General features: G+C 33.8%; 3 protein-coding genes across 6 annotated transcripts; 1 reads left to right on the top strand and 2 right to left on the bottom strand.

The window, feature by feature from the left end:
- Positions 1-326: 326 nt before the first annotated feature.
- LOC121265985 (T-complex protein 1 subunit theta) lies at positions 327-6,126 on the top strand. Its single transcript, XM_041169665.1, has 13 exons — positions 327-643; positions 1,337-1,599; positions 1,699-1,845; positions 1,977-2,138; positions 2,727-2,804; positions 3,400-3,533; positions 3,766-3,838; positions 3,913-3,990; positions 4,117-4,239; positions 4,364-4,458; positions 4,603-4,812; positions 5,378-5,435; positions 5,835-6,126. The coding sequence occupies exons 1-13, from the start codon at positions 496-498 to the stop codon at positions 5,898-5,900; spliced, it is 1,635 nt and encodes a 544-aa protein (XP_041025599.1). The 5' UTR covers positions 327-495; the 3' UTR covers positions 5,901-6,126.
- Positions 6,127-7,196: 1,070 nt separating this feature from the next.
- Positions 7,197-11,019, bottom strand: LOC121266535 (protein SINE1-like). 3 transcript variants are annotated; one of them, XM_041170388.1, is made up of 3 exons: positions 10,695-11,018; positions 8,831-10,160; positions 7,197-7,764 (listed from the first exon to the last, which is right to left on the bottom strand). In XM_041170388.1, the coding sequence occupies exons 2-3, from the start codon at positions 10,151-10,153 to the stop codon at positions 7,306-7,308; spliced, it is 1,782 nt and encodes a 593-aa protein (XP_041026322.1). In that variant the 5' UTR covers positions 10,154-10,160; positions 10,695-11,018; the 3' UTR covers positions 7,197-7,305. The 3 variants fall into 3 exon arrangements, with proteins under 3 accessions (XP_041026322.1, XP_041026323.1, XP_041026324.1); XM_041170389.1 differs by having other exon boundaries at positions 7,203-7,764; positions 8,831-10,285; positions 10,695-11,019; XM_041170390.1 differs by having other exon boundaries at positions 7,203-7,764; positions 8,831-10,155; positions 10,695-11,019.
- Positions 11,020-15,232: 4,213 nt separating this feature from the next.
- LOC121266178 (PHD finger protein ING2-like) lies at positions 15,233-19,514 on the bottom strand. 2 transcript variants are annotated; one of them, XM_041169925.1, is made up of 7 exons: positions 19,347-19,514; positions 19,187-19,258; positions 18,824-19,062; positions 16,907-16,970; positions 16,451-16,707; positions 16,280-16,318; positions 15,233-15,596 (listed from the first exon to the last, which is right to left on the bottom strand). In XM_041169925.1, the coding sequence occupies exons 1-7, from the start codon at positions 19,390-19,392 to the stop codon at positions 15,486-15,488; spliced, it is 828 nt and encodes a 275-aa protein (XP_041025859.1). In that variant the 5' UTR covers positions 19,393-19,514; the 3' UTR covers positions 15,233-15,485. The 2 variants fall into 2 exon arrangements, with proteins under 2 accessions (XP_041025859.1, XP_041025860.1); XM_041169926.1 differs by having other exon boundaries at positions 19,370-19,506.
- Positions 19,515-21,697: the final 2,183 nt, after the last annotated feature.

Genomic DNA, 21,697 nt, shown 5'->3' with positions numbered 1-21,697 from the left:
TCACAATTTACATATATATATATAAATTATTTCATCTTTCTCACTTTCTTTTCCAAAATAAAATGCTCGGCGTCACTGCGTGGTATAGATCCGGAATGGTTTGGATTAAAAGACGAATTAAGATGTATCAAGATGGTTTATAAATAGCAGAATAAAAGTTAAATTATTTATTATATTTTATATGAAAATTTAAAAAAATTATTTTAAAATTTAAAAAAATTGAATTATTTATTATATTTTATGTAAAAATTTAAAAAAATTATAATAATAAAATAAAATGAATTGAGAAAAACCGACGTGGGTATTAAATGAAAACGAGGGAGTATCGGCCGTACCCGTGCTCCGCTATAGCTATAGGGTTGCAGGGCTTTCTGGATTTGAATTGTGCTTTTTTATTTTTATAAAAAATTTCCGTCGTAGTTATAAAAGGCGTGCGAGAGAGAAAAGACGCATTTCTGCGTTGGTTAGGGTTTCTGGGTTTCGATCTGCGAGATAATGGGTTTCCAAATGCAGCCATATGGGATACAAACAATGCTTAAAGAGGGCCACAAACACCTCTCTGGTCTCGACGAAGCCGTCCTCAAGAACATTGATGCCTGCAAGCAGCTGTCCGCTATCACTCGCACCTCTCTCGGTCCCAATGGTTTAGTATATATTATCTCGAGCCAAACACTTGTCTTTTGATTGTAGTTTATGTTCTGATTTCATTATGTCTGCGTGAAACCCCTTTTATCTAGATTGATCGGAAGACTTCAAATATTTATTTTCCACAAGACTTCAAATATACGGACTAATTGGCATGAGTTAGTGTAACGCTGACGTTTTTTTTTTTACCAGTTTTTAGTTGATGTATTGCAAAAATATTCACCATTTGAAGGAAAATATCAATCCGGAATCATTAAGCATGAAACGGTGTCCCGTGTACATGGGTTATCCCTATGTTTTCATCAATAAAATCTGAATTCCTTGCGGAAAAAAAAAAAAAAAGAAGGTGTTGGGACTTTGGACAGGGTTTAACCGAGTGCTGTGGATAGCTAGTGCTTTGCCTCAATCGACAGCAGCATTGCAGCTACAGACAATTGTAGTAATTTGAAGTCATGAAAGTCGTAGATTATTTTCTTGGTAAGTGTGACATTCATGGATTTGGAATGTGGACAATTGCCCTGGGAAATACGGAGATCGCTGCTGTATGTCTGTTGTGGGATCAGAGAATTGGATGCCATCATATTTGTTTCATCTCTGTAGAACTGGACTAATGTCGCACTAGTTTTCTCTTCTTTTTCTTTTTCTTCTTCTTCTTCTTCTTCTTTTTAATTCTTAATCTTCTTCTACTCAGGTATGAACAAGATGGTTATCAATCACCTAGATAAGCTCTTTGTCACGAATGATGCAGCCACTATTGTGAATGAACTCGAGGTTCAGCATCCTGCTGCCAAGATTCTTGTCTTAGCCAGCAAAGCCCAGCAAGAGGAAATTGGAGATGGAGCTAATTTGACGATTTCTTTTGCTGGGGAACTCCTCCAGAATGCAGAGGAACTTATCAGGATGGGCCTACACCCAAGTGAGATCATCAGTGGATACACTAAAGCAATTAATAAGGTTTGCTGATGCTGTCCAACCTGGGTGGACTGGTGTTTTTAGTAGAGGCATAGCTGAATATTGTCTCCTGATTCTGTTTTTATGGTTTGACATTGTCAGACAGTTGAAATCTTAGAACAACTGGTTGAGAAAGGTTCTGAGAATATAGATGTGCGAAATAAGGATCAAGTCATTCGTCGAATGAAAGCTGCTGTTGCTAGCAAGCAATTTGGTCAAGAAGATATTTTGTGCTCCCTTGTTGCTGATGTAATTATATCCTTCCTATTACTTTTTGTTGTTGTCCATTTATTCTATTTAGCATTCTGGTGGGGGTGCTGACTGTACCTTTTTTTGGTTGGGTTGGGGGGGGGGGGGGGGGGATGTGTTTGTAAATATAGGCGTGCATCCAAGTGTGCCCCAAGAACCCTGCAAACTTTAATGTGGATAATGTCCGTGTTGTTAAGCTCTTGGGAGGGGGCTTGCATAATTCTGCAGTAGTTCGGGGTATGGTTTTGAAAAGCGATGCTGTGGGGAGTATAAAGCGAGTGGAGAAGGCAAAGGTTAGAATTGATATGCACTTGCAAAAGGAAAGTGATATTTTTTCATGATTTGTTATTTAGTTTCTTGGTTATTTGTTTCCCTTTTTTATAATGCATTGGCCTTCATTTTTTAACACTTCCATTCTCCCTCAATTGTTTTGTTCTAGGTGTATTATGTTTAATTTTTGTTTAAAAGGGCGAATTTCATGTTTGCTCTGGTCATGTTCTGTAATATCTCATTTTGCTTGCATGTCTCACTTTTAGTTACTGGCAGAAAGAGTTCTTTTTTATTTATTTATCCAGTAGAAAACTTGATGTAGGGATGAAAAATTCTGTGACTATCTCAGGACAATGAGCACAATCCTCCTGTTTTTATTTGCCTTTAATATGATCTATTTTTTTGCACTTGAAAATAATAGTTTTGATTTTGAGGGATGGGGTGTTTGTCTTCATTTATTAGCTGATTGAAATTAGGGATGCTAACTTTGCTGACTTCCCGGTATTGTGTTTTCTTTTTGACAATATTGACTATATGTTTTTAATTTGATGGGGAAAGTACTTTAATTCAGGGTGTCAAAATTTAATTTTCTTTTAATATTTTCCCTTTAGGTTGCTGTGTTTGCTAGTGGTGTTGATACATCTGCAACTGAAACAAAAGGAACTGTCTTAATCCATAGTGCGGAGCAGGTAATCTTGGGGGCATCTCCTATGGTCCAGAGTAATTAACTTCTTTATAGTTGTTTCATTTGTCTAATCTACTCTCTCTGTCTCTCTCTCTCTCTACCCTTCCCATTTTAATGTTTTTATTTCTTTAAATGTTTAATTCATATCAAACTTGGCTCTTTTATGTTTGCTATTTGCAATACTCTGCAAAACATCATTATTGTTGTTTCCTACAGCTGGGTCAATGACGTTTCATTTCCAAATCAGAACAAGTTTAGCTGGGATCCTTCTCCTTTCCTGACCCCCCTTATTAGTAGCTCAAATCAATGCCTTATTCATATCTTAATAAAGGAAATGGAAAGTAGTACTGATTGCATTGGATGTATGTAACCACTTGACACTCAGTGGGGAATGACTGTTTCTACTGGTATACTACAGTTGGAGTTTTTCCGTACTTTGTTTTCACAATTTTATCCTTGTCTGTAGCAAGCAGCATATCGGACTTTGGTTGCTGTACTTGTTCCACTCTGAGATTTCTGCACAATTATATTCCTTTCTTTATGGAATTGTGTAACTTAGGTGGAAACCTTTTTCTTTGGGTATTCTTGGCATCTTATAGCTAGAAAACTATTCAAAAACGGAAGAAGCAAAAGTTGAGGAACTTATCAAAGCAGTAGCAGATTCAGGTGCCAAAGTAATTGTCAGTGGAGCAGCAATTGGAGAGATGGCATTGCACTTCTGTGAGCGTTACAAGTATGCCAAGTTTTTATTGTCTCCATAATTTTCAGTCGTGCAAATATGCATATGCATTAAGATCTTACTCATTCATGAATTGAGTCCTGATGAATATATTTGGTCTGACAATATTCATTATAGCTTTTAATATTCTATGCTTGGGATCTTGCTTACTGATAAAAGAATTATTCTAAGCTAAAGACTCTGTAAGAGATATAGTGTTTCTAATATTATTGTGACTTGCATGCAGGCTCATGGTTCTGAAAATTAGTTCAAAATTCGAACTGCGACGATTTTGTCGTACAACTGGTTCTGTTGCCATGGTAATATAATAGGACTTAATTTATGGACCCTTCTTCTTGCTGCTTCATAATGTTTTTTCATATTCTTGCATCAGCTGAAGCTCAGCCAGCCTAATCCAGACGATTTGGGACATGTCGATTCTATTACAGTTGAGGAAATTGGTGGTGTGAGGGTATGTTGAGAATGTGACCTCAAGATACTTTATTTTTTCTTTTCTTTTCTGAGTTTTGTTTCTTAACTTATTTTTGTCTGTTTGCATGATGTTTTTTTTCCTCTCTCGGTAAATAAATGTATTTAGGTTACCATTGCCAAGAATGAAGAAGGTGGGAACTCTGTTGCCACTGTGGTTTTACGGGGAAGTACTGATAGCATACTAGATGACCTTGAAAGAGCAATTGATGATGGAGTCAACACCTATAAGGTAACTTTTCTGAAGACTGGTAATTTTTTATAGGTGTTCATGCTTTGCCTTTATAAATATGGTTGGATTAGACACACAATGTGACTTCTGTAGTAGTTATTTGCATCACCTCTTTTCTATTCAGGCTATGTGTCGGGACAGCCGTATTGTACCGGGAGCTGCAGCTACTGAGATTGAGTTAGCTAGAAGAGTGAAGGAATTCTCTTATAAAGAAACAGGGTATTTTATTTGCATCTTTCTCTTTTATCCTCTCTAATTTTTCAAAGCTGCTCGTTTGCTCATTAGTTTTGAAATTAATGAGGAAAAATGATTTGGTCTTTTTGTTTTTGTGCACTCAAATATCTCCTCAAATTGGATATGCAGATTGGATCAGTATGCTATAGCAAAATTTGCTGACAGTTTTGAGATGGTGCCTAGAACATTGGCTGAGAATGCTGGGCTTAATGAAATGGAGATCATATCTTCTCTATATGCCGAACATGCATCTGGAAATGGCAAAGTGGGTATTGACTTGGAGGAAGGTGTTTGCAAGGATATCTCAATCCTGGATGTCTGGGACCTCTACATTACTAAGTAAGCTGGTTTTCATGCATTATTCATAAACTTGTGGTACGTGTTGGTTACTTCTGATGTGTGATACAGTGCAGGATCTAACGGCTTATCTCAATAGTTTAGAGTGTGGCTGTAATTGTTTATAGGAGGAACACTTGGGGCCTTTGTCTTGGGGTGGTGCCTCTTTGTTCTTCTGTTTTTTTTTTTTTTTTTTTTTGGTAATGAAGTAGAACTCCAGCAAGGAAGGGCCCTTCGGATTCACTACTGGGAGCAAATCCTGGATAGATGATCCTAGCCACGAGAAAGTTCTTATATTTCTTCAATTATCAGTTTGGTCTGACTGAATTTGATGTGCTTCAGCTTTGTGTTGGCTCTCAGCAGAGTCCCTGACTTAGCATCATTAGATATGTAGCTATGATCTTGGAATGAGATTCATGAATAGTGATTAAGATTATAGATTGCAAAATTGGCATTTATTTGATGTGGATTTCTGTACCAAAACTTTTATGAATTGCCTATGCTTTGGGTCTAGATACTTCCATATGATAGTTATTACTGAAGACTTTTTCAATTCAACTTTGTACAGGTTCTTTGCTCTCAAATATGCTGTTGATGCTGCGTGCACTGTACTTCGTGTAGACCAGGTAATTGACTCCCTTTTAGATTGATGTATGTATTTAAGATGAATGCACTTTTATTGAACAAATCACCAGAATGCCTTTTTGTTTATGGCTAAGCCATATTTGCTCTGTAAGTTATTCCGTGGCATAAGATATGTTTTAAAGTTGGGCAGTCACCCCCTAAACTACGGGATTAGTTGCATTGTTCCCCCAATGTTAAAAGTTCTCAATTTTGGTCAAAACCCTCATTATAAGTCTGAAATGAGTTTCATATGGAATAATTCAGTGCCTTATATTGTTAATTATAAATAGGTTAAGATCCTGTAATTAATTATAAAACATTCTAAGCAGAATCTTAGTTTTTTTTAAATCTTCTTTCCAAGCAAGTTTTTATTGATGATGCTTTGCCTCCTTATGTCTCAGATTATAATGGCAAAACCAGCCGGTGGCCCAAAGAGAGATCAACCTGCAGGGATGGATGAGGATTAGTTTCATGTGGCCATCACTATATTGGTTTTACTAGTATCGCAAGGCAGGTTGCTGAACTGGTTAGGCATCTGTTGATTTAATTAGATGCGAAAGGCTTTAGTTTGAAAGATTTTGTTTGATGTAGGAAAAATGTCTTAAAATTTGTGCTTTGTATATGTCACTCAGCCCTTAGCCGTGTTATGGTTGGGAATGCTGGTGGTTTTCCAATGTATCCTGTTTACACTGACTGTGCTTGATCTTGAACACCCCCCCCCCCCCCCCCCCCCCCCCCCCCCCCCCCAACACACACACACACACACACACAAAAACTAAAACTCTGAAGGAATGATCGTTCACTATCTTGCTAGGGAAAATTATACTTTTGCCTTGAGCGCAAAGAAGGTATGAGTACTGCAAGTTAAATCCATAATGTTGTCTGACTTGGGTTGTAAGTACAGATGCAGACATGAAACATTGGATGTACTAGTTACGAACAGCCCTATAATGATGGAGGTTGGATGTATGTGGTCGTGGTTAAAATGGTACAACTAGCGGCACCGGTGCCTTGTGTGCGTTTTATCCGCATGTTAGGGGGTAGGTGGGGGTGGGGTGATGCGATGACTCTACTATAATTATTTTCTCACGCGGAAAAGAAATTAAAGTGTATGATCATCTAATAAATGGCTAGAAGATGGTTTGTACTCTAGAAGACGGATACCAAATACTGCTTAAAGATGCAGGAGAGTAAGAGCATTGATGCAGATCAAGTGTTCAAACAAAAATTGGAAATAAATGTATTTAACTTCAATTAAACACGAATTTAACTCTCGCGGATAGCGAGATTTACTATGATTTTCGTTCGTATTTGTAACAGCCAATCTGAGCGCTCCATATACAATAACTATTTGTTTGGGGGGACAGCAAGAGGCATCAAGCATGTGAATGTCGCGAATGTACGAGCACCGTTGCAATTGGTGGGCTTGGGATGATGCTCCTCGGTTTCAAGTCTAGTGGCGTCTAGAATTCAACCAGAAAATAAGAGTATTTTTAGAAAGGAAAATGCTAGTTTGTCCTTAGATTTGAGTCGGTTTAACGATTAATATACATTTAAACAAGGTACTGCTAATATATTTGTATTTGTTTTAATTAAAGATATTTAAAAAATGTTTGGAAAAAAAAAAAAAAGAGTGCATTTGCATAGTGTCCAATAATACAGGCTAGACAGCACAGCAAGATCTTTTGAAAAAGAAAAAACAATCTCTTTCAAAGAGAAATCTTGTGCTTCTCCCAAAACTAAGATTGGAAGTGATTGAATACTAAATACAGTTACAGGACTAACATAGAATAAAACCCATATTTTGTTAAAGGCTTTCTTTCAACAATTATCCTAACACTGATTTACTATGATATATCATTATGAGCCGCATCAAGTCGGAACGAGATAGTAGCCTTCATCCTGAACATTGATCCAAAGTAGCGGAGTAAACAGTGCAAGTGAAGCAAAAACAAGCCCACAAGCGAATTTTAAAGCAGTCTTCTGACGAGCCTTTGGAACACCAGCCCTTTGAATTCCAGTTTTATTGTCGGGAACAGCTTCCTGGGACACTCCCAAATCAGCATCCGTGAGAACATCATCAGTTGATGAAACTGATTCAGGACCTCCATTTTCTTTGCCATTATAGTTCAGCTCATCTGAAATACAATTTTGATCATATTTCGCAGATGGGCTCCACTGAATATTGCTCGAGGATAGACTTCTGAACCTTCTGCCTTGTTTTTGAAAAATTTCTGAGTTTCCATCATTTGGATCCTGAAGAGAGCAAATGAGTTTCCTTGGAGTCTTGAAGATCTTTATGTTGTCAACATCGATACGAGTGCGGGACCTCTGAGGCACAAGAAAGAGTGCCAAGATTTAATGGTCAAATCAAGCACCACGAAAGAACAAAGAATCAAAACTGTGATGAGAGCTTCTATAAACACAAAGAAGACGAGAACTGCCAAATCCTGTGAAGTGTGTTTGGTGGTTGAAAATCAACTCTATTCATTTTAAATTAATTATTGATGGAATGATTAATTTTTAACCTTTTTATAAAAAAATTAAACTCATTTCAATTATACATTTAAACACGTTTAAATAAATATTTTTATATTTGAGAATATTTAAATATTGAGATGAGTTAAATTCTTTATGAATAATAGTGAATTGAGATGATAGAATAAATTTTATAAAATTCACTTAAGATGAATTTAAATATATTTATGAAAAGTTGAAAAAAATTATAAATTTTACGTATAAAAATATGTTAAGTTAAAAAAGATTATGAACCCAATATATAAAGCGATCTTGAGTCAAGATAAATTTAATAATTTAAAAGTTTGATATTTAAATATTAAATTCAATTTAAAATTAGACTAAATTAAATTAAACTATAATTTTCATTATATTATTTTAAGATCATGTTTAAATGTTAAATTGAATTGAAATGAGTTAAATTTTTTATGAATAATATTGAATTAAAATAATAGAATAAATTTTGTAAAATCCACTTAAAATATGTTTAAATATTAAAATAAATTTAAATATATTTATAAAAAATTAAAAAAAATTGTAAATCACTCGTATAAAAAGATATTGAGTTAAAATAATTATAAATCCTACATATAAAAAGATTTTAAATTAAAATAAATTTAATAATTTAAAAATTAAATATTTGAATGTCTTATCAACTTAAAATTAAATTAAACTAAATTGATCTGAATGCAGTCCAAATTACAAATCGGATGCCCCTGTTCTCATTACCTTTTTTCAGTTTTGACTTTTAAACTATACTTAAAAGGCCTCGGATGGAAGCTGAATAAAGGTCAATATGACTTTTAAAAAGAAGAAAAACAACCGGCTACACGTTTATTCAAAATGGAAAAACACAAAAAATGATAATATGATCAAGTACCTGGGGACTACTTGTAGTGCTTCTCGAAATTCCACTTCTAGGATTTCTGGGCAAGAACCCGGAAAATTCCTCGGCATGGTATTTACCATTATAAGCATATTCATCATTCAACGAGTGCGTATTAGACATGGGACTTCCCTGAACAATCTCTGAGAACAAACCATCCTTAAGTGACACATCAACCCCTCCATTCTCATAACTCCAAAGCTTCCGGTTTACACTCCTACGATCATAATCAGAATTCCGAGGAACCTGTCTCATTGAAATGGGCGTCTCACCCAATGAATCATATCCAATAAAGGAGTCAAGAGTCTGTGATTCAGGCGATGCAGATGAAGGAGATATATCACTAGCACTACACAAATTCCTCCTATGCTCTCTCCTACTAAAACTTGACCCGGTGATTGAACCCGGACCATTCTCAAAATTCAAACCCTTCATGGCAGATATTTTTCTTGCAGTTTGCAAAGCTTCAAAAGCAGCACCTCTGACATACGCCATTCTATCAGATTGACACTTCTCCATCTCCTCAATTATCAACTCAAGCTCAGAGAATATGCTCCTGGGATCCAAGCTCTTCATCAAGAAATTCACCATTTGAATTGCCAACAAACGTTTCTGGGAATTTCCCTCTGCAACCCCAGAACTCAATATCTGCAATCCAGATTGTGTTAACAGTCTTGCATATGCTTCCACAATCAAACCATTACGCTTTGCTAGAACCATCACGAGACCCATATGTGAATTGGTCTGAGTGGATTTCTCTTCCAAAGCAACAGCAACGTTTTGACAGACCTTATTAACCATCTCATCTGAAGCAAATCTCCAATTATCAGAATCCACAAGAGCCTTTAAGCAAAGGGCGGCCCCTGAAGTCAGGCACTCTTGCGAACCCAAGAGAGCATCAGAAAGAGGCTTACAAAGCGAATGGATTATATGTCTCTTCTTGTCTTCTGTGGTAGTTGGGTCAATCCCATATCGTGCAATGGCCGGAACCACTTTCGAACAAGCTTGTTGAAGAGGAAAAGACCCAGCACTTGAAGCTAAGGTCGAGATTATGCATGTCATGATACTGTCTATCAAAGGAACAATTTTGACACCATGAACACGAGCAAGAACTTCATAGAGTGAGATCGTGCACTCCCCAGACAAAGAACCAGTTCCCTTATTTTCAGAAACTTGGGCAAGAAAAAGTGGAATTGTCTTGGAGTCCAAGTCTTTCACATAAGATTTCAGCGCTTTCATTGCCGATTTACGACTGTCGGCATCTTTATCAAGATTTGCCAACTCTTGCCGTAGTATTGGGCTAAGATTCCGACCCATTGCTGACCTACAACAATCGAAGGAAGTGTCATTGAAACTACGTAAATGAAAGCACAACCATTTGGGGGTGATGTGCTTTCAGCAGAACATGTTTTCACCACATTCTTCTAAGCCTTCTTCCAAGACCAACATCTACAAAACACTAATATATATATAAGAAACATGTAAGGGACATTTTCTAATGACATAGGTCATGGTTTCTGCCTCTGGTCCATTTGTACTATTGTTTAGATTTGTTGGAAGAAAATGAGCAACTGGGTACCACAGATTTTGAAAGTTAAATGTTTTCTTGGGCGGAGACAGAACAAAAATCTAAACTTTGAAGCTACAGTTTTGGTTTATCTGCATCCAAATATTTCAGTAACCAAAAAGAAGGATATTCTTTGTAGCAGGGAATGAAAAGTTTTATCATTTTCTTTTTTATACGCTAGAGCATAACGAGAACAAAAATAGGGCAGCTCAAGTGTAAAATAAGATAACGCGTAGGAATAAAAAAGAGCAACAAGTAATCCTAAAATGAAGGATCTAAAAAACGGCGTACCTATGGAGAGAAAATCTTGATGTATTTCTCTTACTTGTGCTTATGCGTGTTCTTCGTATTAGTGGGTGTGGTTTTTTAACGCTCTGAGATCTCTGTTATGGGGGGGGGGGGGGGGGGGGAGGGGGGAGAAAGAGAGATTTCTCTTGAGGAAGAAATAAGGAAAGATAACGATCAATTTCGAGTGGGGAAATTCGAGAAATCCAAAACCAACAATGGCAACAAAGAAAGGAGAATAAAAGAAAAGAGTAGGGACTGGGGACTGGGGAGAGAGAGGGTGATTGGGGGAGTAGGGTTTGAGTGAATGGCGGTGGATTGTAAGGAATTAATTGGGAGTTGGAAATGTCCGATTAAAGTTTGAATTTCCCTCTTCTTGCTTTTCCCTCTTTCTTTTTTAAGTTCATGTTTCCTTTTCCCTTTTCTTTTCAAAATGTTTCCCACAAATCCCACCGCTATCCCCTCCTCCCCCTCCTCCTCCGCCTATATAGTAGTACTTTCCACTTTTTAATACCCCTGAGCCCTCACCCGAATTTTACGAGAGACCCAACGATGACATATACATATACTGGGCGGTGGTCCCGTGATACCTTTTTATTTACCATTACTCAAATTGAAGAGACATTTATTAATCCTTTTCAATTTCTATTTTTCTTTGTTTTTGTACAAAAATATTTCGGGTACGTTTGGAAATCAAATTAAATTCAATTTATCAGTATAATTTTTTTAAATTTTAACATAAAATATAATAAATAATTCAACTTTTTCAAATCTCAAAATAATAATAATAATAATAATAATAATAAATATTTTGATAATATTTTATCATCTCAACTCAACTCAATTTAACATTCAATCGCAACCTTAAATGATAAAAAGAAGAGCAATTCAAATTTCTATTTTGCCTCTTCCAAAGACGGTATTGAGTCTGAATCTGCAATCAATAATTTTATTTTCGTACGTAAGAAAGAAACAAACAAGGAAAATGAGATGAAAAGAAAAATCAACCATCAGCTAACAATTTCTTTACTACTACCATAATTGACTGTATCATACATACTTAAAGCTTCGTTTGATTCCTATTTACTATTCAAACTATTTCACAAACTATTTATCATTTTTTTTTTATTATTCATTACTTTTTTATAGATCATTTGAGACCACCTCACTATCCAAACATCACTCAAGCACAAATATTTTTCAATTTCAATTTTTTTCTTTTTTATCTAATCATTATAACTTTTCAAAACTTATAAACAAAACACAAAAATAATTCAACTTTTTCAAATCTCAAAATAAAAAATTATATTCTAACAATATTTCAACTTTATAATATTTGTATTCAATATTTTTTTTTCATTTTCTAAAATTTCATAAAATATCTCAACTCAAATAATTTTATTATTATTTATATATATTTTTTATCTTATTTCATTTCATCTCAATATCCAAACGAAGGAGACATTGAGACCTAAGACCATTCTCAATAGGTTTTTTAAAACCCATTTTTATGTAAAATTCAAAGGAAAGTGGTCCAAAAGTGCATCCAACGGACGATGCATTTCATATATATTTTCAATTTTCCTATAGTGTTGTTGCTACATGTGGTGTGGACTGTTCAAAAATGTAAATATTTTTTATTTATTTTCTCTCTTTTCTTGTACTTTTTCTCTCACCAAATATTAAAAAATATAATATTTGAATGATATAAAGAATAATAGATAAATTGATGAATGATGTATTTTAAAAATTAAAATGTAAAAAAAAAAAGAGTTTTAACAATATATTTAAAAGATAGGATAAAAAATTCATTGTGAATCCTCTAATAACTGTTACGCCTACTTGTTAGCTCATATACTCGGCATGGTATAAAAAACTAGCTCCGCGCCAACATTTCCCGCCCTTTGGATTTGCAAATGACAAGTTACAACCAAACAATGCCTCCTTGTTTTTAATTTTAAATTTTTATCAAGATGAAATACAGTGGGAGTGAGGGAAATGTAATACTCTGTGTAGTTAAAAAGAAATCTTCAATATCGAATAAAATAAAACAATGATTCCTTCTCAGTAAGGTCTGTTTAGATAGTGAGATAAGATGAGATGATTTTAGATAAAAGTTAAAAGTTAAATAAAATATTTTTAAAATATTATTTTTTAATATTATAATTATTTTTAGATTTAAAAAAATTAAATTGTTTATTATATTTTTTTTAGAAATTTAATAAGAGAAATTATAGTTGCAGGCGATTGCTCACTAATTTTAAAAAAGAGTAAGGTTTACTATTAAAAAATTAATTTTTTTCATATGAGTCCCGTATTTATTTATATTTTTCAAAGTAATTGTGCTGCGCATCGCTTGCACACTCACGACTGCAACTATCATTTCTCTATTTAAGAAAGTTGTAATGATGAGATTAGATAAAACTAATTCTTTATCCAAATGAAGCCTAAATGAAAAATCTATTTTTGAGAGGTTTGGAAAGTGAGTTAAGATAAAATAAAAATAAAAATTTATATAAAATATTATTATAATATTATTTTTTAATATTATTTCCATTTTGAATTTTAAAAAAGTTATAATGATTAGATTAGATGAGATGAATTGAGTTCTAAATACAAACAAAGCCTTAGATCTCAAATCTTAATATTGTTACTACTGTTGTGTTTAGATGCTAAGGTGAATTGAGATTATTTGAATTAATATTTGAATAGTAATATTTTATGAATCTCGTTAAGATATGTTTGAATTCATGAAATATGTTAAGATAAATTTAAATTTTTTACTAGAAATTGAAAAGATAGTAAATTTATCAATAATTGATTTGAGATAAGTTGAGATGATTTTATCTTTCAAATACAACCTAGATCATGGGCTCGCTGCTCCAATGCTGACAGCTCATCCAAAATTCCATTCTTCAAAAAAGACTTCATTATATTAATTAATCGAGACTAATACCTAATAAATACTATAATTACTCCCAACCCCCGAATCCAGTGAAATCTGATTGGATCCAACTTTCATTTTTTATAAAGTCAGTTCTTGATTATGCATGGCAAGTCAATTCTACATATCATAAAAACATTAATGTGACAAATTTTGATTGGAGGGTGCAAAAGGCTACGCATCCTATTTTAAGATGAAAAATACTACTTTATCCACTCAATTTGACACCTTACACATATATATTATTTTATTTTTTTCTTAATAGTTAAGGAAGTGACTATTAGTGTATTGATATATATTTTTTATTTTTTAAAAATGTTTTAAAATGATAAAAAAAAACATGAATAAAAAAATTGAAAAAAATGAAAATGACATTTTGGCCTAGCGGTCACTCTGAGTAGTAAAGTAGCACCGCTCTTTTAAGATTGAGAAGTGTAGAGTCACAAATAGATTATACAAAAACATTACTACAAATTGAAGTAATTTTATCTGATTTGTTAAATTTACTTTACAATAAAAATAATATTATAATATGAAGAGTTACATGTGAGATTCATTTTATAATTCCTTTGTAGTTAGAATATTTTCCTTCAAGATATTTCCTTTTGGATATTGATTTCCTTCCAACTAAGATTGAATTACCATGCGCCATTAAAAAATGCACAATTTTTTTAATGAGATCAATTGTGTTAGGGGCTTAGGGCTTGTTTGGGAAACTTATATCATATCATCTAATCTCAAAATTTTTTTATAATTTTATTCTCAAACATCATTTAAACACAAATATTTTTTAACTTTGAATTTTTAACTTTTTCATTTAATCATTACCTAATTATTATAATTTTCTCAAATTTTCAAACAAAACACAAAATATAGTGCTACATTTTCAATTTTCAAAATAAAAATTATATTAAAAAATTATATTTTAACAGTATTTTAATTTTATAATATTTTTATTCAATTTATTTTTTTTTTCTTTTCCCAAAACACAATAAAAATTTTAACCCAATAATTTCATTACTATTTTCAAACTATCTCACTGTTATTCACATAATTCTCATCTCGTTTCATTCTCCAAGCATCCCCTTAGGCCCTGTTTGGATGTTAAGTCTGTCTCATCTCATCACATCATATCTCAACATCCAAACACCACTCAAACATAAATATTTTTCAATTTCAAATCTTAACTTTTTCATCTAATAATCTAATAATCATTACAATTTTGCAAACTTCCAAACAAAATACAAAAAACAATTAAGCATTTTCAAATATCAAAACAAAAATAATATTAAAATAATATTTTAACTTTATAATATTTTTATTCAAATTTTTCTATTTTCTCTCACATTTTTCAAAATTCCATAAAACATCTTAACTAAAACCATTTCACCACAATTCACATATTTATCATCTCATTTCAACATGAGATCTTACCCTACCATAACCACTTTTGAGAAGACAACTGTTCTTAGATATTTACAAATTATTTCACTACTATTCACAAACTACTTCAATACTATTTACAGATATTATGCGATATTACTTTCTAATCTCACACCTTTGATTCTATTTATAACACACATAAATCTCTCATGCAAAATTGGCAATTTATAAGATTGGAGTTTTATAATTTTCTCCAAAATTGTTTGAAGGAAATATTTGTTCATGAACTATATATGACCTCATCTACTTTTTTTCCATTTTTCTTGGGGCGTAGGAAGAATCGACGGGATATTGTGGGCATTTAGTGCACCAAAAATTTGTTAGTAACAAGACATATTAATCATATTATAGTTAAAAAGCACTTTCCCCCACTTTTCCCCAAATCCCCAAGCAGCTTCAATCGTGCAATATTATTGACATTCGGGCAACAGTTTGCAGGTTGGACAATACCATTTTCCTTTGAATCTTGTCTCCGGTGTCAGCCCCACACAGGAGTAATGGAACCATTCACCTCCTTGGCACTGCCAACTTATAAAGGGTTAGCTAATCCATACAAGTGTATAGAGTAAAATAATGATAACATACAAACTATGAACTGTTAAAATTGCCTGCAATCATTGTCAATCTGTAAGAAACTTGACTAGTGCAGGATCTCGCGACCGAAAGGTGAACTTGTACTCTCAGAAGAGAAATTTTCAAAATATACATTATACACTGATGGATCCCGAGTCCTTGACATTGTTTGTTTATATGGAATCATGGATATATGGGAAGTGCCGGCAACAATCCTCATGCAGAGAAAGCAATCCACAAACTGTGCCAGTTTTAAGATACCTCAAGTTCCTTTCATTTTACACTGAAGCCACTAGTGGGGGAATAAAAGATAAAATCTAAAGAGAAAACTGGTTTAGACGTGGCTAATCCATAATTGAATGTCTTCAATTCATGCGGTCTTTACTAATGCAGTTATTGTATAGTTTTTAAGATCTCCCACAATGAACTAGATCAAATTAAATATGGAGTGTAGACCCACACAAGCATTTCTGCAATTTTTTTCAAGTGGCTACAGCTGAGACTTGTTATTGGTTAATCAAACTTTTGTATCTAATGCATTGTTGCCATCTGAGTAAAAAGAAGCCGTGAGCAATATTATAACTAGATAACAAGTGGAAGATAAAAACAAGGCTCAGAAAATGATACTCACGTTTTCATTGTCACAAGCAATCATATCTCCAAATGACACCTAAAAGATCAAGATAATTATAGTACATTAGTAAACGAATCAAAGCAGTTGGAAAAAAAAAATCCTGATAAATTCTCCAAAAAAGCTTTCAAATTGAATATGACCAAACAAAACTGAAACAGAAGTCAGGACCTGATGACAGACACAGTAGGTGGGTTCGTTTGGATCAATAGGTTGATCAACATCCACTGGGGCAGCAAATTCCTTTCTATGGCTTCCTGGAGGAGGCATGAGTTCAAAATCCCTATCACGCTCCCGATCCCAATCCCTATCCCTGTAATCCAGCCTTTTTGCTTGAGGTGTTCCATAGAATGACTTGCGTTTCTCACTTTTAGGGGCTATGGGTAGTGGGGGTAGAATTACCCGTTCATCTGGAGCTAGTTTTCCCTCTGAAGAAAATTGGAAAATATGAAAAGAAAACAAAACATGAGATAGGTAATAAACTTTTCCACTTTCAAAGCAGATTAATTCTTTGGTGTCTTTTATATGCTTTCAGTCAAAAAGCTTCTAATAGTTTGACATACTGGAATTGAACTTCTTTCAAAATCATTGAAGACATGATACAATATAACATAGAAATTTAGCTACCTTGCTTTAGATCTTCAGCAAAATTGTTCAGGTCCTCATCAAGTCTTTTTACATGGCTATCTATCTGAAGCAAATGCAAATTACAAGATACTCTTAAGGTCTCTAGTGATAGAAGAGGATGCTCAAAACCCACAATATATGAAGCTGTAAGTTACTAACCTAAGGGGAAAAAACTGCAAGTTAAAAAAGAATCCACAAAACTGGCTCTAAGGTCATGCAATATAGTAAAGAACCCACCACTGGTTGAGTGAATTATCATATGCGATAATCCCAAACTAAAGAAACTCTAAAAACCAACTATGAAGAAACAGATACATAAATGTAGGTATTGAAAATTGCGAGACATTTATTCAGGGTTGTTCTATGTGCAACAGGCAGACTTACAATTACAAAAGCAAAGTTAGATATTCTTTAGGGTAGAGAAACAAATTCTATTTCCACAAAATAATCCCATGCTTACATATCACTACCAATGCTGAAATGCCAAGGATGCTCGTGCTACAATGTCAATGTGTCCCTCGAGTGATCTCAGTGTTGCATTCAAGTTAATGACATCCATATGATGCCAAAAATATCAGCTTTGATAACCGGTAATTTATCTGTTTATACATTCTATCGAACAGATCTAGTGAGTTTCTTCACAAAAAAATAGGGGAAGATGGGGGAGACATACAAGTCTAAGCTAATTGCATACCATCCTTATAATGCTAAGAGTCGCATAAAATTCTAAAAACCTCTAAAAACTATATAATACATGGAGGAAAAAAAACTATGGAGAGCCATCTTAGAGAGGACTGACTGAATTTCCTTGGAAGCTTATATTCAAGCCCTGTTTGACAAGTATTTGACGTGTAGAAAGTGCACTTCAAATAAATTAGTAATTAATTAAGCATTTAAATCACAAGTATGTGTGCACATATAAATCCAATTTGATATATCAGAAACATTAGCCTAATAGAATAAAACGATTACCAAGTTGTAATGATATGATGGACCTTGACTTGAATAACACTCCAGTGAAACTTTTCCTAGAAGCACTTTTTTTTAAAAAAAAAAAATGCTTAAATAAAGTTAAACACAACAATCCTATAGTCAGATATGACTTTGAGAGCTCAAAAAGTGCAGCTTATTCAATCTGGTTGTGGTCTTTTGTGAGATCATTCTGGTCAGCTAATATTTGGTTTTTCTTAGTTTTGGGACAAGGAACTAACATTATTGCTGAATTATCAACTTTGCACCAGGCCCTTTTATTTTGTTTGCATTTTGACATCTCTGCAGTCACTATTGAAACTGATTCAGCTTTTTGGTAGCTCACTCGACGTTCATCCTCCCTACCATGGTAATATGTTTATGGCAGGATATCCTGATTTTGAGCTCTTCCATGCATGTTAAATTTCAGCACTACACTTGCCAAATTTTACTCCCTGTTAGTTGGTTGTAATTGTGTGGTTTCTTGGATTTCAAATCCTTGTTTTTGAGAATTTTGTAACCGCAAGCTTGCCCTTTTTTTTTTTTTTTCCTTTTTGATAAGTGTAACATGGTATTCCTCAGTGGGGGCTCTAAGCCTCAAAATAAAATTTGGTGTACTATCATGTTTCTGGAAAAAAAAAAAAAAAAAAAAAAAAGCAACAACATCCACACAGTAATTTTAGAACGCTTTAGCCCCAAAAATTTATTGTCCAATTTGGATTCCTCTTTCAACTACAAATACCATATATCGAACAAAACCGACTAGTAGAGCAAACCAGTCACACTATCGTGAACTAGGGGCATTCTAAGCATGTCGAGAAAAGCATAAAACCTTCAGCCATCAAAACCTACAGCGACCATAACAGATGGCCTCACCAGTTACAGAAGAGAATAATAAAATTTTGGAATACCCCAATACAAATCCATTAATAATAAAAAGGAGCCTACCAGGTCATAAGCTTGTCGTGCTAACAAAACCTTTTCGGTGCATAAACTCAATGCACTGTCCTGATTCGACTCGACATCTTTTCGAATTTTCTCAATTGCTACCTCGTCGTCCTGATTATTATAATTGCTATTATAATAGTAGTTATTATTGGTATTACTATTGTAGTTCCCTTTCTTTGAGCTCTGAGAAGCCAGCCCCAAGCAGTACTTCGTCTGCTGCCTCGTCTGGTTTATCATCGCTTTCACCCAAAAAATAATAACAAAAAACAAAACAAAACAAAAAATCACGAGCAGACACACACAAAATAGATATGAGAAATAAAATTACAACTATCTGAAATATTGAAGAATTTGGGGAATTACATTGGGACCGTTCATCGAGTTCTCGGATGGTATTAAGAAGCCTCTGAAGCTCAGCGGGTAATGTGCTTGCATCTGTAGAAATTTCAGATTTTAGGTTTTTAACAGAATAAATTAGCAGAGAGTTTTGGAGAAAAATTAGAGGGGCTTTGGGGATGATTACACTCTAAATAGTCGTCGACATACACTCCAGTTCGTGCAATTGCCATTTCCCCTTCGTCTTCGTCCTCTTCTTCTTCTTCTTCTAGGGTTTCTGTGCAGGGTCACGAAGTTTATTTTCTTTGGACATAAAACGACGTCTATTGAATGATGGGGGAAATTATCGAAAGAAAACGGTGACAAGGTATCCTCCGGCTAACCATTACGGCCAAATTTTAATTAAAAAATTTACTTTTATAAATTGAACTAATCATTTTTTAACAATATTAAATAATAAATTCTTCAAAACTATTACTATTATATTAAAATACTAATTTTCACATTTTTATGTTTAAAGATATGTGCAGAATGTTCTACGTTCTCTGCTGAAATGTTTAAACGTTGTCAATTGACCAGAAAATTAATTAAACTCTTTAATCTTTTTCATCCCCCGCCCCCTCTTTTAATCCCTTTCTTTTATCAGGATTGGACCATAAATAATACTGACTAAAAGCACTCTCATTGGTTTGGACAAAGTCTAATGATAGCTAAAATTTAGTTAATGTGTTAAAAAGACCCCACATTGAATTGGGTATTGCTAAAAAAATTTGGATATCAACTACAACGATTCACCAAATATGGAGTACTATAGTAATATAGACAAACATTAAAATATTATTTTTTTACTCTAAGAAAATAAGCAGGAACCTCTCACTAAAACCCTTTTAGTTTCTTTGCTCCATTCTCCCCCTCAACTCTCTTTCTCTCGATTCGTTCGAGCACCACGACTGAGCCACTCCACTCTCACTACCAATCACTCCCAATGAGCCCCTACGATCGACTGAATCCCCTCCCAACACCACTAAGCCCCCTCCCACCATAACTGAGCCCCTCTTAGCATTATCCATTTCCGTAACATTCACCTCACCCACCACGACTGAGCTCCCTCCCATAACATTCACGACCAACCACAACTAAGCCACCTCCTAGCGACGCGTGAAAAGTCTCCTCGTTGATGACAACCACAAAAACCCTCAATGATAGCACCTATTGTTAATTTTTGTGGTTTATCTCTTCTCCTAACTCTCTTATAATTTCGACTATTGTTTGCTCTTATTGTTGTGATTTGTAGAATTCCTCTTTAGCATGATTATTGTTGTGATTTGGGAGATTTTTCTTTACTATTGAGCAAGTTTTTTTTTTCAATTTTTTTTTCTAGTTTCTTTCCATATATGAGATCGATCAGTACTTTAATTTACATGTAATTGTAAGTTTATTTCCATATTTGAGATCAATCAATACCCTATGTGTGTGTGATACGTATAGAATATTGTGGTGGTGTAGGTTAGGGGCCACAGTAGCTAGTTTGGGAGGCCCTGTGTTGGAATTTTAGTCTCACAATTAAGTTTCATAATTCTCACAATTAAGTTTTGGTGGTTTTAAGTTTCAGAATTCTCACAAATAAGCTTAAGACGGAGTTAAAATTTAAGTCTCATAATTAAAATCTCATAAAGACTAAAGCCAGGACTGGAACTTGAAGCTCAGATTAAGACCTCATCTTTATAGGTATTTACGTGTATAACTCGGTTTAGAAGCCTCTAACTATAGGTTTGAGGAAATACCAACCAAAGTTGGTCTGCTTCATTGCTCTATAATAAAACTGCTTTGCTTCAGTTATATGTCTTATTTGCATTATACATGGTTGAAAGCTAAGGATGAAATCAGAGCAAATATTTTGGTCCTTGTACTTATAACAGAACCTATTTCACTAATTAGAAGCCTCTGGCAATGATTTAGTGCTTTAGCCTTTACAAATTCTCTTATAACAGAACCTATTTCACTAATTAGAAGCATTTGTCAAGGCAAATAGTTTGGGGTGTGAGATGAGAATTTTTTATTTCAGATGAAAGTTTAAAATATTATTTTTTAACATTATTATTATTTTGAGAATTAAAAAAGTTGAATTGAGATTTGAAAAAGTTGAATTGTTTATTATATTTTGTGTGAAAATTTGAAAAAGTTATAATGATGAGATGGGATAAAATGAAAATTATGTGTTTTGTCTTTGCCCCCAAACACGTTCGCAACACTATTTCACGTTCCAAGCAACTAAAATTGAATTTAAAAACTACACAATCACTATCAAGCACAAACAGATGTAAAGTAAAAAAAAATTACAAGTTTTAGCGTTGAAGTTAGAAGAGAGAATAAATCTTCTGGATACTAATCTTAAAGCATGATCTGGTTGATGTAGTGGCTACAGAAAATCATGCTCTATTTGTTGAAGTTTTCCAAGAAAATTTGTAATGATAGAAACTAAAATTCAAGCATACAACATCACAAAGTGGAACTATTGCCATGTATAGTACTTTTTTG

This window comes from Juglans microcarpa x Juglans regia, chromosome 5D (assembly GCF_004785595.1).
Source record: "Juglans microcarpa x Juglans regia isolate MS1-56 chromosome 5D, Jm3101_v1.0, whole genome shotgun sequence".
Taxonomy (NCBI): Eukaryota; Viridiplantae; Streptophyta; class Magnoliopsida; order Fagales; family Juglandaceae; genus Juglans; species Juglans microcarpa x Juglans regia.
This window is presented reverse-complemented; position numbering and strand designations above follow the sequence as displayed.